The sequence below is a fragment of the Nannospalax galili genome, unplaced genomic scaffold, assembly GCF_000622305.1.
Source record: "Nannospalax galili isolate Female #2095 unplaced genomic scaffold, S.galili_v1.0 scaffold606, whole genome shotgun sequence".
Taxonomy (NCBI): Eukaryota; Metazoa; Chordata; class Mammalia; order Rodentia; family Spalacidae; genus Nannospalax; species Nannospalax galili.
In genome coordinates, this window is record NW_008355477.1 from 4,097,514 (window position 1) to 4,114,802 (window position 17,289).

At 38.4% G+C, this 17,289-nt stretch overlaps 1 protein-coding gene across 3 annotated transcripts in view; it reads left to right on the forward strand.

Moving 5' to 3' along the window:
- Window positions 1-17,289, forward strand: part of Mid1 (midline 1) — a 368,155-nt gene that overhangs the window by 328,278 nt on the left and 22,588 nt on the right. For all 3 annotated transcript variants that reach the window (XM_029555997.1, XM_008852914.2, XM_017803121.1), the window contains exons 5-7: window positions 1,945-2,093; window positions 8,767-8,894; window positions 14,131-14,274. In XM_029555997.1, coding sequence (XP_029411857.1) covers window positions 1,945-2,093; window positions 8,767-8,894; window positions 14,131-14,274 — 421 coding nt within the window. The remainder of the gene's footprint in view (window positions 1-1,944; window positions 2,094-8,766; window positions 8,895-14,130; window positions 14,275-17,289) is intronic.

Here is a 17,289-nt window from a genome sequence, read left to right on the forward strand (position 1 = left end):
AAGTGTATCACACTGTACACTGACTTATAATTAAAAGTATTCCCTAAATTGTTTTCTCTATAACATGCTGATATGCATAGTTTAGGGTTTTTTTTTTCTTTTTCCTTCCACGTCACTTTTAATTTCTAATATCATGATAGAGGAAGAAGAAAAGGATGAAACTGGAGGCTATCCATTTGTAATCTTTGTGGTCTCTACTTAGACATATCCAAAAGATTAGAGATTGGCATGAGATGAATCTAACGGAACAGTTCGACCTTATTTTCTTTTGTTAAAATTTTATCAAACATCTTGGACATGTAGTTTAAATCATTCTTTATATTATATGATTAAATATTCCATTATTTTGATTTATTCCAGGGACTATCAATTTATTTTTCCACCTAGAATTCTCCCTGTGACAGTTTGTAATGGGTATGTTCTAAAATCTGGAATTAGCCTCAATTGTTGCCGTGGTTTTGCCTCTATATATAATGATGCTAGAAGCTAAGTAGAAGCTAAGTTCTATTAGGTATAAAATGTTATTTTACTCAGTTATCTTGATAGGGACAAAAACTCCAACCATAATGAATGATGTATTCTACCAAGTTTGAGATCACGTAGTGTTTGCTGCCAAGTTTGGACATTTCACTCTCTGACACTTTATTTTTTCAAGGATTTTTCTCGGCTGTGCCTGAAATCTTGGGCCTGCCACCTCTCAGTTCAGTCTTAAGTTTCCTTTGTTTGCTATAGCACATACTTGGAATTGGACAGTCCTTAGAGGCCTCCATATCTGACATGTCCTTCCTTCCTTTGCTTCGATTAGAGTTGTCCTGGGATGATAATGATGACTCGGAGAAAGCAGCAATTTTTGGAATTAGCTGGAATTCTGGAGGGAGACTGAGACAGCCTTGCCTGTAAGACAGATTAACTGGGCCACTTCCTTACCCTTTCACCCTAGGCTATTTTCCATTCCGGAATTATCATAAAGCCAGCAAAACCTGTCCCCCACCCCCAAGTGTGTAGATGAGGGCAGTAGGCATGCAGTGATTCCAATTACTGGTCTAATTTTAACTTGACTTCTGGCTGGATGGCTTCAGCTCACAGCACATTTCAAACACCAGAGCCACGGTCAAGTGGGTTACCCTGGACTTATCATGGCCTGCCCCAGGGGTTATGGTCAATTACTTTTGAGGGTGATTTTCAAGCAAGACAGAATCAGGAATTGGAATGGAGGTTGTGAAGCAAGTATGTGTTTTATCCCAAATGGGAAATGCTTATCAAAATAATTCTTACTTATCAAGTGAGCACAAAGTGACTGGAAATGACGTTTCCAGTGAGGGGAAATGGCCCAGCTGTGCTTTTTTTGGCTTTCTCTCATCAGTTCAACAGGAAAAATATTAATCAATGGGAAAAATGTTGCCTTTCTGTTAATTTAATGCATGAGTTTTCGGCAGTGTGGAAAATAGTAATAACTAATACTTTTATATCACAACTTTATTACATAGATTACAAAGAACTTTTTAGAAAATGGGTTTTACTTCAGCCTCAAATTTACACCTTTAAAAATGCTTTATTTTCTTAATGGCACAGCTGAAAAACCTTAGATAGAGAAATCTCCAGGGTTCCTTTAAGGTCCTGCAGTAATTATGTAGAAGAAAAGAGGGAAGAGGTCCAGTGACCCTTTGTAACTTGCCACTGGGCAACACCTTTTTTTCCCATCAAGGGGGGTGGGAGAGGGAAGTAATTAACTATTCAGTGTTTCCTTACAAAACAAATTAATGCTGCTTCTCCAAGATGAAATTTAACTTTCATACCTGAGCTTTCCAGATTTCAGTTTCTCTTCCTCTGCTTAGACTTACACATAATACAATGCACACCTCAGAAGAGCCAGCCCTGTGCCATTTCAAAAGTGAACCTAGCATGTAACTATGTCCTGTGTCTTCTGTGCCTCTTTTCTTGAAGGTGATGAGGCTGCGCAAATTGGCTCAGCAGATTGCAAACTGCAAGCAGTGCATCGAAAGGTCAGCATCACTCATCTCCCAGGCAGAACACTCTCTGAAGGAGAATGACCATGCCCGTTTCCTACAGACCGCAAAGAATATCACTGAAAGGTGAGCGCAGGGGTCCTTGGGAAGTTCTCGAGCTGCTGGTCACTACTATCTGGGTGTGATTTGATTGGTTGGCCTTGTTTTCACCTGACATTTCATTTTCAAAGTTGAATACCAGAGGGAATAGAAGTTTGGTGCTCTTTGGTCCTGCTAAAGATGCTTCCCTTTGAGTTAGCAAAATCCTTTTATAACAGCCTGGAGTTCAATGCCTTTACAACAGTTCACCAGCTAGAATAAAATCAGCTGTTTGTGTGTGGAGAGGGAGTTACAGGTACAGCATTTATTGTGACTCTCAAACCTGATCTTATCATATACCTAGTAACAAAGAGTAGAAATACAGGCAAAAACATAAAAGGGAATCTTATCTTTCGTTGCAGGGTTCCTTTGTCTAGGGTAAACAACGGCACAGGTGTGTTGCTCTGTTAGGCCTGTTATTACTAGGTTGAGAAGGTTGACCTCACCTGAAAAGGTCAACTCTGATTCAAGTGAGAGAGAAAGGGCCAAACTACAACTTCATATTGCTTTCTTTGAAAATGCCCTCTACTATAGGGGAGGAAACTATAAATTGTCATATCCCAGTGGTCAGTTCAGCAGTAAGCCCGTCAAGGAGTATTCTCTTGCTTCATTTACTCGTTAGCAGACAAATTGCTTGGTTTTCTGGGGATGGACCCAAGTAAGAACCCCAGGAGAGCCAAGGAGAAGTACCACCAGGTTGGCCTGCATACAACCAGTGCCATGTAAATGACATCTCTAGGCAATAGCAAACACCTTGACCTTTGATTCATTTTGCTTTTCAACTGCCCTCTGTGCCGAACATTCATAGAATACTATCGTTAGAAGACCTCACTGAGCTCCTTATCACTGGCCTTTATCCTAGAGCAGAGATTGCATTCCAGAAAGTACATATTTTCAGCTGTACAGGTTATAAGGTCTCTATCACCGCTACTCACTCCTGCATCGCTCCACATTAGCTGTGGAGACTAAGAGCAAATGGATGGCTATGTCCCAATGAAACCATTCACAAAACAAACCATACCTTCTCCTTTGCCAGCCAATGGCCTAGGGGGAAACATGCTCACTATCTTATGATTGACTTAAATTTCTCTGAAGAATGAAAAGGAGAATAACACCAAGTGCTTGCTCGTGTCTTAGTGCACTGCTAATTTTCAAAATATGCTTTAGAGATAGGCATTGATATTTCCATTTTCACTGTTCTCTAAGAATAGAATACAATATTTTCATAACTCTGGTCTCCTTGTGGTAGCCAGCTTCACTGTTTTATTTCTTACAGTTGAGGAAAATTTCATTTTGTAGCCAATCAGATGCTTATCTCCTCTAAAAGACATGAATAGCAGTTGGACATTATCACTTTGATGTCCTTCAAATGCTCTCTTACCTACTTATACAAAGGAGGCTGGGTTCTTTCCTCATGACTCCTAGGTTCCAAGTGGTTAATTACTTGCACCTTTCTCCCAGACCATGTCCAATTTCTCATTCTTCACTCTAATATTAAGAATCTCATGGAGCTGGAGAGATCCTATGTCCTCTTCTGGCCTCTGTGGGCATTTCACAACACGGGTGCACTTACATAAGTTCAGGCAATGCACTCATACAACACAAAATAGAAATAATAAATAAAAATTTTTTTAAACTCTTAAACACTACTACTGTCCAGTGTACCCAGTGCACTTTCATGGATAGCATTTACTAAAATGTCAGCCATGTTAACTGGGATCTGCTAATCCATTTCTCTGTCTATGAATTGGAGCATATTCAGATGAAGTGGCTTCTGTGAGTGGCATTCTTCAGCAATCCTTATAAATCCAAGTGAATATCACCTGAATAAATTTTCACCTAGCTGTCAGAGAAAGTGGACCCTTAACACTTACACTAAGAGGAGACTTGCATTTAAAGTCTAGTACAAGCACCCGGATATACATGTGAATGCCCAGAAGTGATTACCCTCTGATCTGATGGCTACAGCTGGTCCAATTTATCTCACATTGTAGCAAGTCCACATCACCAGGAATGAAAGGGTGATTCCTGTCTTTTTCCACAGACAATGTGCTCTTTTCAAATTTGAGTGGATAGTACCTGTAAAGATGCACTGAAGCCCTTTGTCCTCGTGTTTCTACAACCCCGTCTCTTATTTGTCAAAATTCTGATTAAGTCCTCATCTTCTTTCTTTCTATGTTCTAAGATGTAGTAAAAGGGGACTGAGCTGGAGCAAGGTATTGGAAGACCAGGGTTCAAATCCCAACACAGTCACTTTGCTCAGAGGTCTTATTTATGTACCATTGGTTGTATCCAGCAGAACTTCATGATTTTCTTAGGATCCAGTGGAATTGTTACAGGTAGTTACAGAGATGCGTAAGTTTTGCACCAATCAGCTAGATGCATTGAAGAAATTCTCACCCATGCCAGTATTATTGCTGAGCTCACCATGCATGAGCAATCTTCTACTTGGAAAATGGGTTCATAGTAACTAGTCATATTATAAAAATATTGCTGAAAAAAAAAACAATTTACTGTCTTCCTCTTTTTGTAAGCTTTCACTTAAAATACTTGATTACAACATGACTTCTGAGTTCTGTCTCCTAATTTGTGTGTTTTGGGTTTTGGCTCGTAAATTCTTTCACATCATTTCTAGTCAAAGTAGAGAACCCAGAATGAACTCAATTTTGCAGATGTTCCTAAAGCAAGAAGGTACCGATAAAGCCATTCACAAAACAAGCTTATACGTTCTTCTATAAACTGAATCAAAGGTGCAGAAACATTTTTAAAAATAAGAGACATCAAATAAAACAAAACCCAAAGTACGAAAAGAGTCCCAAGCTTTATGATAGGCAATTCCTATGCCTTGAAATAAACTATTGGCTCAGTCCAAATTTCTTAGAAATTATGGATAGCGTTGGGGCTTTTTGTTAACAAATTTGAGTCAAAGTTTGTTCATATGCTCCAAGTCATCTTGCTTTCACAATTATAACCTCAGAATACTGCAAACTATCTGACATGAATGAATGAGTTCATTAATCTATAAATTATTTTAATCATAGTTTCATTCCTACATAACATAGTTCTTCATTATGGGATTTTGTTTAACTTTGAAAAAACATTCTCTTTTATTTTTATTTCTATTTTTTTAGCATTCAGAAAGTTTTTTTTCCTAGTCTCCATTTCATTGATTTATTCTTTATCTTTTTATTTTTTATTGAATTGTGATATGTAACGTAGTTTGTATAAGCATAAAATAAAATACTGAAGTAAAAACACTAGCACAGCTCTTGTTACAAGGTGAACAGGCAGCAAATTCCCTTCTTTTCTGCTCTTAAGATACGTGCTAATATAAATGCAGCACTATTCTCAATCTACCATAATACACAGGTCATTCGTGCGATTGCATAGGAGCCTTTTGAACATTATGTTAAACGAACAAAAATATTCACCAAATCCAGGCGTAAGAGAGTTGATGCACTCTTTACAAGGAATCCAAAATTACTTTTAGCAGCAAAATGCCTCTATCAAGAAAATTGTTCTGAAAACAGTGTGTTTTCACGGCACCTAGAAATTTCTTCACTTTGAGGTCATCTCTTTATTCTTTACCACCACAGCCAGTTCAAGGATATGTTAGGTACTTCTAGAACACAGAGCTGAGAATTCAGTTTGCAACTCTGGCAAGACATTGATTAGTTCTAAGAGTCTGAGCGTATTCTATGTGTGGGTTTCAAAATATAGTCGGTGTGGTGTGAATAGGTTAATTGATGTTATAGCAAACACACATTTACATGGCCAAATGTGTTTGGGAAATCTTGAACTGACCAAAGTTGAATACGTTTTTCTTTACTGTGATACCTTGTTGAGTTTGATCTTGGTAGGCTGTGGTATTTGGCAGAAGACCTGTGAGCAGTGTAGTTCTAGCCATGTCCACCTTGAAAACTGGTCCTGTGTGCTTACTAACAACTGAGTGTTGTGCAGACTAGACACACCAAAGTATAAAGGGATAGGGAAGTAATGTGCAACCCACCCTTTTCAAGGGAGGACACAAGACGTTCATAAAAACAAATGCACCTGTACACACACACACACACACACACACACACACACACACAAACTGAGAAAGTGACCTAGCTAACACTAACAGCCCTGTTGGATGTTGGCAGCTTATCTGAAAGGCCACAAGATAGGCAATAAGGATTTGAAAAATAAAAACATGGCCTAAAATGTTGAACTTGGCAGGTTTCCCTCTGCCTGTCACTCCACTTGAGGATTTGAAATTGTAGCCAAAGATAAGTATCTTTTCTTCCGCCAAGGAAAGAAAACGTGTAGGTGTTAAAAGCTGCAGTAATCTCCAAAGATTTCCTTCTGTCAGTCTTTGCCTCCTAGACTATCATTCCTCAAGTTAACTGCTCAAAGTTCCCATCATAAAGATGGCGGGAGCTTTTGACATATTATTTGACAAAAACATGTTTTATTTCATTATTTCTTGATCCCAAAAGTAGGCCAAACTTGGGAACAAACTTTATTTTGAATATTTCTGAACAAAGAGATCCTTCCAGTGAGAAAGAGAAATGAGAAAGCCAGGTTACCTGTAATCAGAGCAGTCTAATATATTGACACAACATCTGGGTTGCATGGGAATAGCCGAGCAAGGCAGTCTCAAGTTCAGTGCTTGCTTCCCAATAGCTCAGTCCAGTTCTCTCCATTAGATATTATGAAACAGAATTCATTGGGAGTTTCATTTTGAAATCCCCTAGGCAGGCACATAGCATAAAATGTTTTTTAAAAGTTTCCTTCATTAATGCAAACATTTTGGGCTTTTTGTCATATGGCATGCTTTACACCATCATATATATTTGTTGAATAGTCACTAAAATAGTGTGATTAGCAGGTATCCTTGTATGCATCCAGCTGAATGAGTTGCTGTAAGCATCAACAATTAGCTCAGTTCTCTTGTGTATAATATTTAGTCAATAAACACTTTTTGGTGAGCAAGCCAGGATGTGAAATTATATTGTCCATTCTCTTTCATACGCTTGAAGATTACATTCACAGAGTTTGCATCTTCTTGGATTTTATTCCGTGAATCCCATTATCAATCTGATTACGACATTGCAAATGAAACACTCTCTTTTGCCCCTACATAGTATTGAACTCCTCCTAGAGATACTGCCATTGAAATTATATTTGTGCAATTTTGCATGTGAAAAACAAAATAAAATTCGCCAACTAAAGATTACAGTTTAATGGGTCTGTCTTTTCTGGATATTCCATACACATGGACCATATGATGTATGGCCCTTTTGTTCTGCTTTTTGTAATGCAGTATTTTCAAGGTTCACCCACATTATGTAACGTGTACAAATACTTCATTCCTTTTGTGGCTGACTACTATTTCCATTGTATGCACAGAACTCTGGGCATAATTGTATAGATAAGGTATATTTGTAAAATTCAAAGTTTTAAGAAGCATTGAAAGACCCAAGAGTGATTATAGTACTGAGTGTAATTAGGGTCAAATATTTGTAGATAAAATGGAGGAGTGTACAACTGCAGTCCTCTTGGATGTTTCCAGTTAGCTCTGAGATCGTGTGCAAGTGAGCATCAATGTTCTTTATAAGAAAATAAGATGAAATTGGGCGCATTCAAGTTGGTATAAGAAAATAATAAATAACTAGATTCAGAGCTAAGCCATTTCAAAGATGTTCCATTGAAAAGGAAGGAAAGAAGAAGGAAGGGAGACAAGATTTGCTGCTGGGCAAGAAGATAAAGCAAAATGTTTATGGAATTTAAGGAAACATCAAACTGAACAAGATAAAAAGTCCAACATCATATGCAGTCTAAGAAGTTGTGTTGTTTAGGCCACAGTTTTCTTGGTTTAAAAGTATCACTTGCATTTTGAATCAGTCAAAATTTTCTGCTGTTAATAAGTGAAGTTTCTGAATCAACTTGAGAGCAACAGACACGTATTCGTTGGTTTATGGTTTACAAACAAAAGGTCTAACCAGAAAACCTGAGTGTGCAGGAGAACCTGTGCATATACGGGGGGAATTTGTGAGAAAGCTCATTGTTTTTCATGGCATCTGCTGGGAATATGTTACAAAAAAAATGAATACGAGGAGAATGAAAAAGAGCCAGACAAAACCCCATTTTTAATGTTTATTTTAGAGAGGCTAGTAATTGATTAAACTAATCCAATATCTGGAAACATTCTTTTTTAAGCTTCCACTTTGCCTTTTATGCAGCTTGAAATTTTGGAGACTCCCCTTTGAAGTAGAGCAGGGGCGAGTCTGAAAGGAACAAGCAGTTTCCCAGACAGATGTGTGAAGAAATGCCTGGAGCTATGTGCTTCTTGTTGGGGTTAGATGTGACTGGGCCAGGCTGTTAAATACACAGCCACATGAAATATGAATATTCTTTTGCCTCCACTGGGAATTTATTTTCCAATAGTAAAAAGAAAGGGGGGGGCATTCTATTGTTTTCCCCAACTCCTTTGCTTTTTCTTTAAGCTTGCATTCCTTCACTTTTTGCTAGTGTTGTGCCATTCAGCAATGGTACTTAAAAAAAAACTAATATTTCTTTTCCTTTTATTTTTTCCATTCTCTCACAGTGATGATAAAAGCCATCTTGACAGCACTTAAAAAAAAAAAAAAAAAACTTGTTTTGTTTAAAATTACAGAGTCTCCATGGCAACTGCATCCTCCCAGGTCCTGATTCCTGAAATCAACCTCAATGACACATTTGACACCTTCGCCTTAGATTTTTCCCGAGAAAAGAAATTGCTAGAATGTCTGGATTACCTTACAGGTATTGTCTTATTCTTTTTTATGTTCTCTTTAATATTATGTACATTCAGAGATATAAACTTTGCTACCAGATCAATTTTCCCCTAAAACTAAGAAACTGTGTGTGTATGTTTGACTTTGAAATAATAACTAATATTTCTATAAATGATCTGTGTGTACTCTATTATTTTTTACTCAAAACAACACAGACTGTGTAAATTGGGGGTTCAAGAACAACAACAAGGACAAAACATCCCGATTGCTGAAAGCATTCTCCTCACTCAGTATGGGGTAACACTGCAGGCCATCAGAGAGATACTTAAGGTTTCATGAGTACTTTTCATTTCATGTTAGAGAGTCATCTGACTGTCATAGTACATTAGTGGAGGAAAATGTGGCAACTGCCTGGGTGTATATACCTCTCTGTATTTGTGACCATATCATAATCTCCATAATAACACATTTTGGTAAAGCATCACAATCTTCATTTTGGAAATGGCAGATTTCAGCCAAGTTACTGAAGGTCAGATAGAAAGGGTGTAACAGGATTAGGATCTAGGTCAGGTTTGTATGAACTGTGAAGACCCCTGCGTGCTCTAAAGAAAAACTGAACTTCACATTGTCAAATACCCCCCCTGGCAAACATCACAAAAAGCACATTGGAACTTCTAATGCAATGTGTCCATTCTATACTGTCTAGTCGCTTTTTCTCTTCCTCCCTTTTTTCCTGTTTTCCCCTTTCTTCCTTCATCCTTCCCTCCCACCCTCCTTCTCTCTACCCGAAGAAAAGAAACTGGAGGAAAATAAAAACTGTGACTACTCATGCTCCTACCATTCCTAATAGTCAATCTAAATCTTTTTTTTTTTTTCCATGAGACTCAACAGCAGGAACTGAGCACATTGGTTGGCAGAAAGAATGTGGATTATTTAGACAGCATTATTTGTGCTAGCCAAAACCACCAAGACCTGTGACTTCAGGAAAGTACCATGTATACAATGAAGCCAGATGTGTCCTACACTTCGGACACAGAACTTTCCCGAAGTTACATTCCTAACTAAGCATGGTGTCAGTTTCTCAACTTCTACCCAGTTTGCACATGCTTGGGGAAGAGTGGTTGGGGAGGGTGGAGCCAAAGAGAAGGAACATTGTGTAGCATTTTTTAAAAATATACTCTGTGCACAGAAAACCAGGAGTTCTATACTTCTTATGTTTTGGGTTCTTTGGTAGAGTCTGTGATGCCTCTTTAACTTTTGTTATGCAATTCCAATTAAAGTCAGTCATCCCACAAATTTCTCCTCATCATATGTAATTCTCTCTTTCAAATATACTGTTCCTATTAAACTAGAAAGAATCCGATTCACAAAGCATTTACAGTAAGTAACCATATTTTTCTCAAGTATTTATGGTTATGATGAGTTCATTCTTTTGTTTTTGATTCTGAGATTTGTTTAAATTAATACCATCTAGTAGAACTTTCCGCAATGTTAGAGATATTCTGTTTCTAACCAATATATTAGCCATCAGCAAGTGGACCTATTGAAAATTTGAAATATGACTAGTAAATTTATTTTTTAACTTGAATTAAAAAGTCAACAGCCACATGTAGCTCATAGCTACTGTATTGAACAGTGCAGGTCTAGACTTCTTGCTGAGCTGGTTTTCTTCATGGCACTTTTTTCAAATCTCCTTTTTGTTTATCGTCTGAGAAGCAACAGAAAGTGTAACTATCAATGACTAGGAACATCAAGGTTTATTTGGATCACAATAAAACAAAGTAGAGGCTGGACCAGGGCTGTGTGGTGCTTCAGTTCTGGTCTCAGATACCAGACTCTCCTTCCCTGTTCTGACATCTTCATTTTTCTGTCTTTTTGTGACATAATCATAACATCAGTACAACACCTCTAAGCATAGTGCTTAGGTTTTAGGGGAAAAAAAGCACAGAGAGAAAATAATGGACAAAAAGCTTGGCTAGGAAAGTTTGTCTTTGTTTACCATAAAACCAGAAGTTTTGCTTGAACAACCTACCTAGCAAAGTTCCACTTATGACTCTTGGACCAGATCCATGACATAAGATCATTCCCAAGGTTACAGGAAGATGGAAAATTAAATATTTGCCCAAGCACGTGGGTTTGCTGTACCAAATCAGTCTCTCATCAACAATGTGTCTTCTTTTTCCCATAATTATTTAATAGTATGTAAAATTGAATGTCCTTTAAAAATTCTATAGTAATAGGAAATTATTGACTAAAAGAAAAATTATGAAACTGCCCTGCACTGAATTATAATATGTAGGCCATATATCATCATGAGGGCTATTTATACAAACTGAAGGCCATATCGGGCACCTGAGATTTTGACTTTTAAGCTGTCAACCACCAATACCAATTCAGTCCCTTTCTAGACATAACATCAATCCTGGCCATAACATACAACGCTTGGCTGATACTGCCAAGTCCAAATAGTTTATCTGACATTCACAAGCAGGAAACGAAGTGTTTGTGGCGTATTAGCCCACCATTCCCTGTGTAGTGTTTGTGATGAAGGCAAGAAAATAGCAGTTCTGGTACTTATTGTGTGAGTATTGAAATTGGCAGCATGCAGGAGTTCTCATTTACAGTAAATTAGGTATTGACTTTGCAGGACAAACCCATTGGGTTTACAATCAAAACAGGGTTAGCCTGCCTGGCTGTGCAAACAAGTTTTTTTTTTCTTTCCCTATGACATGCCGCTAAGTGGTATGTCAAGTTAATAACCCAAAGAGGTGACATTTCCTTCCTGATTGCTGCTACTGCTCTGTGTGCCACAGCTCCTTTCCTATTTTGAACTTACAGTTTCTTTTTATTTAATCAGATAGTGCCATGTAGACTAGAACATAATCTTTTCACAGTGGTTGATACATAAACAATGTGATGAACTATTTTAAATTACGAAAGTAGGAGATTTTCCTCACTGATCCATGCAGGGTAATCCCACAACAACAGAGACCACACAGACAATAACAAGCACATTTTATGACACAGCTGGGTCTGCGTGGAATGCATCTCCTGATTGGTGTCACTGACTCATGCATATGCAAGTCACACCACATGGTACCAAATGTCACATGTGGGCACTTCAGGAGACAGATGTTCAAACACGTATTTCAGGAAAAACACATGAAGGGTTATGAAGAACATTTATTTCTTTCCTATTTTCTTTTTTGTTGGTTTTTCCTTATTTATGAATGTCATTTTGAAATAGAATCTCCTATATAGCCCAGACTAGCCTCCTACTCACAGTCTTCCAGTCTCTGCTTTCCAGGTGTTGCGATTATGATTGTATACCACCATACCCAGATGAGCCCTTCATTCTTAACGGACAGTCTGTGAAATTTAATAGCCAACAGGAGGCAAAACTTATTATGACTTGTCCTAAATGTCTTTTTAGGTGACAAAGTGAAGATAACTAAAACAGAATTTTAAATTTACCATTTCCATAAACTTCTCCCCTTTGGGTTTCTTTAAGATTCACCAATTCTAATCCGAACCTAATCTAGAACAGAAAAGAACTCTGTAATGGTGTAATTTAAAGGTGTTCTAAACATGCAGGATGCAAATGAACACTCTTCCCCTTTGAGGCTCAGCTCTTGTATATGGAACAAATGAAAGAAAAGCTGAAGATCAATTTTCTAAACCACAGGTTGGCAAACATTGACTGAAAGCAGCCAGAAGGCAGATGTCTTAGGTTTTCCCAGCATATGGACTCAACTACTTGACTTTGCTGTTGGATGTAAACAGCCATAGACAGACAAAGCGCAACTTAATGAGTCATGACTGTGTTCCAATAAAACTTTATTTATAAAAATTCCTGTAGTTAGTCCGGCATGGTGGCGCACACCTGTAGTCCCAGCACTTGGGAGGCAGAGGCAGGCAGATCTCTATGAGTTCAAGGCCAGCCTGGTCTACATAGTGAATTCCAGGACAGCGTGGGCTATAGGGAGACACTGGTTCAAAGCCCAAAAAAAAAAAAAAAATCTGTAGTTTGCTAACCTCTGCTCTAAAATATTAAAACACTTACTGCCTACTATTTTTTTCCTTATATATTCTAACCACATAATCAGTTATTCTAATTAATACAGTGGAAGTGAATTAGAAGTCATTGTTTTGGTAACATTTAGACTTCTTTGCTGTCAAATAAATAAAACGACAGACTTCTGTAATAATAAAGTTAACCAAATGCTGAGGAATCATGATATCCTTAGAGAATGAAAATGTATTTCTAAGAGATGATTGTTAGTCATGGTTTCCTTTATTAAAAATATCACCTACAGAGCAAAAAATGGAAAGAAGAAAATAGGGCTACACTAATAATTTTTAACAACGCGTCAAAATAATTGAAGGAAATGTCAATCATTTAGTTGGTTTTCTGTGGAATAACAATGGTACTTTTTCAAATATCTGGTCACATGTAGATCAATAGCTGACAAAGTTTGATTTCTAGGAAAATTTGACGCTCTGATTATTTTGTAAATAAAGTTACTTTTTTACGAATCTGGCTGTATTCATTATGTGCAAACTGTCTACAGCTGCTCTCATGCCACAATGCCAGGGTCACAAGTAATTGTGAGGGCAATAATCTGTTGTACAACACCTAAACGTTTTACCATCCTGCCTTTTATTGGAAAAGTTTTCCAACCCCCCCAAGTGAATAAAATTATGAAAGTTTGCCTTGGATATTTTTCTTTAACATCTTTTTCTTCACACACAAGAGACTACTGTTTCCTTAATCTCCTTCATAGGTATATTCTCATGATAAACTGATAAAGCCATACTAGCTGGCTGTAGCCACACTGCTTGCAAAAGATAAACATCATTAGGGATGGAGAGATGGCTCAGCAGTTAAGAGCAGTGACTGTTGTTGCAGAGGACCCTGGTTCAATTCCCAGTACCTACACGACAGCAAACAACTGTCCATAATTCCACTTCCAGGGTATCCGATACCCTCTTCTGTTCACCACAGGCATTGTATGACATGGGTACACTTACATATATTCAGACAATACATTCATGCACATAAAAAATAAAAAGAATAAAATATTAAAAATAAATGACTGTCATAAGCAGTCACCTAAATATTTTGTGCACAAAGATCCCTGTCTCTAGAACGGTAATCCTGATTAACCATATTTATAAATACTTACTTTAACAGTTAAACATCTCAAAGATGGTATCCCAGTACCGTTTGCTACTCCTCTAATGATTATTCTTGATGCCCACAGCTCCCAACCCTCCCACAATTAGAGAAGAGCTCTGCACAGCTTCATATGACACCATCACGGTCCACTGGACCTCGGACGATGAGTTCAGTGTGGTCTCCTATGAGCTCCAGTACACTATATTCACCGGACAAGCCAATGTCGTTAGTGAGTATTCCATGGCCTATTTACTACTTGATGTGATGACTTGTTTTCAGACAGATTGAACACAAACAGCAAAACGAAGTGAGGAAGGAAAACAACATACAATATTTTTTGGTTCTCTTTCTTGCCCAAAGAATAGTGCTCACTTATGTTGCACGAGTGAAAATATCTGGTGAACTATCAATGAAATTAATGCCCTGTGGCAGACCACGGGGATGAATCTCACAGACGTACTATATGAGGAAAGAAGCTGGAAACAATATATGCAGTGTGAATTCATTTATTGATTCATAACTTAAAGATCAAAATAACCAGTTTTTGTTTAAAGATGCATTCTTGGGTACTAAAATTATAACTACTAATCAGGATGTTAGTTATCTCTTGAATGCAAGGGAGAAAGGTGTCACCTGCAAGAAATATATGGGGGAAGCTGGTGAGATGGCTCAGTCAGGGAAAGTGCAAGTATGAGGACTTGAGTTTACGTCCCTAACTCTCACGTTAAAAAGCCAGGTGTGGTGGTATGGGCCTGTAATCCCAGTACAGGGAAAGGGTAGAGACAAGAGACTTATCGGAGTTCAGTGGTGAGCCAACAGGACCACATCAGCAAGTCCCAGCTTCAGTAGATGCCCTGTTTCAAAAAGACATTTTAGACCAGTAAAGGAAGACACCCAGGGTTGACCTCTGGCTCTACACACATGCAACCATGTACACACACACAAAAACATATATGGCCCCCCACCCATACATACATACAAAATATATGAGTATTCACAGTATTCATAGCCCTTTCTGGGTGGTAGGCATATTCTTTACTCATATATCATGCATTTAATTTCATGCATTTTTTAAATGTTGTTTCACAGTTTTGTAAAGAAAGGATTCAGTCAAATGCATAGCTAAAGAATTCTGAACACCTGGTCCCATTCAGAGGTAGTTTAGGGCTGACACTTCAAATGTTAGCAACTAACATCTCCTAAGAAGAAATTCTAGGTTTACCTGAAGTTCAGAGAGGCCCCTCTGTCACTGAGGCTGATTTGACATTTGACATCATGAATAATTTGATGATCTCAAACATGAAGGTGAGAACAGTTACTTAAAGTGAAGTGAGCAACTGGCAAAGGGCTAGAGGACATAGCTTTTCAGGAGAGCATGTTTGAAGCTTCTTTAGTAATGAAAATATGGAATATGTCAAAGTAGAATATAATAGCAATCATTTTTCAACAGAGATATTCTGAATGAACCCAAATCAATTTAATGTGCCTTTTAAAAATACAAACCTTTTTTTTTCTCTTAAGTACACTGTTCTTTCCTAGTACAAGTAGTTTTGAGGTATGTGATGCCTAAAATAGAAATTTGAGGATTAATTATAAGAGCAACACAAAACATGAACTTCAAAGCGACAAGTGCAGATGGCCCGCACAAACCAGTGGCTTCCTCGTCTCCGTTACAGCCACTATACTTCCTCACCACAAGTCTCTCTCTCTCCCTCCCTCCCTCCCTCCTTCCCTCCCTCCTTCCCCCCTAAGCAATCATTTTTCAACAGATATTCTGAATGAACCCAAATCAATTTAATGTGCCTTTTAAAAATACAAACCTTTTTTTTTCTCTTAAGTACACTGTTCTTTCCTAGTACAAGTAGTTTTGAGGTATGTGATGCCTAAAATAGAAATTTGAGGATTAATTATAAGAGCAACACAAAACATGAACTTCAAAGCGACAAGTGCAGATGGCCCGCACAAACCAGTGGCTTCCTCGTCTCCGTTACAGCCACTATACTTCCTCACCACAAGTCTCTCTCTCTCCCTCCCTCCCTCCCTCCTTCCCTCCCTCCTTCCCCCCTACCTTCCTCCCCCTAATTGGTTTGCCTTGGAAGCATTCGTTAAATTCTTGGGATTTTCCAAGAACGTGTATTTTCTGAGTGGAAGAAAGAATTTCTGGAAATGTATGTCAAGGTCAGTTTTGGCAAACTGCTGAGTAGGTAGGGCATAAAGAGGAGGCTGAATAGATAGGGGGTAGAGCAGGGGCAAAACCAGATGCAACCAAAATGTCTTGGAAGAAAGTTGGTCTATGATGCCTGGCTGAAGAATTCAGTGAGGAAGGGGAACAATGGCCCCAACCTGTATCTAGTTGGCTTCAGAAATCACAGTGTTCTCAATTATCAGTCACTTAAGCCCAGCTTGCAGGCAAGAGCTAGACAACCTATCTTTGGATTTTATGTTGGTGAGCCATGCTAAGCAGTAGTGTGTACCTAGGTGGACCAGCTAAAGGTGGCCTGCAGGCACTCTGGAGGGTGGGGAGGAATAGAGCAGCTCTGAGACAGAAACAAGGAAGCTCATCGTAAGAATTCACTGAGGTGGGGCTGGAGAAATGGCTCAGTAGTTAAGAATACTGACTGCTCTTACAGAGGACCTGGATTGAATTCCCAGCACCCACATTACAGCTAACAACCATCCATAACTCCAGTTCCATGGGAACCCAATGCCTTCTTCTGACCTCTGTGGGCACTGCATGAGACGGATGCACTTACACACATGCAGGCAATACACTCACACACATAAAATAAAAGTAAGGGGCTGGAGAGATGGCTCATCAGTAAAGAACACTGATTGTTCTTGCAGAAAACCTGGGTTCGAATCCCAGTACCCACATGACAGCAAACAACTGTCCGTAACTCCAGTTCCAAGGGATCGAACAGCCTTTTCTGTTCTCCTTGGGCATTGCACGACATGGGTGCACTTATCTACATGAAGGCAATGCATGCATATATAAACAAAATAACAATAATAAATAAATAAAATAAAATAAAATAAAAAGAATTCACTGAGCTATATGAACAGACAGGGCTTGCAAATGGCACTCAGGGCCGAGAGGAAATGGGAATGACACTTCTGGAAAGAATACTCTGCCTCTGGTTCATTTTGCCAGATAACGTTACCATGATCTTCAGATGGTCTAAGTGCCTTTTGAGACAAGTCTAAGTAGCACTGCTGTGACAATAGTTCCATATCATTTCACTCT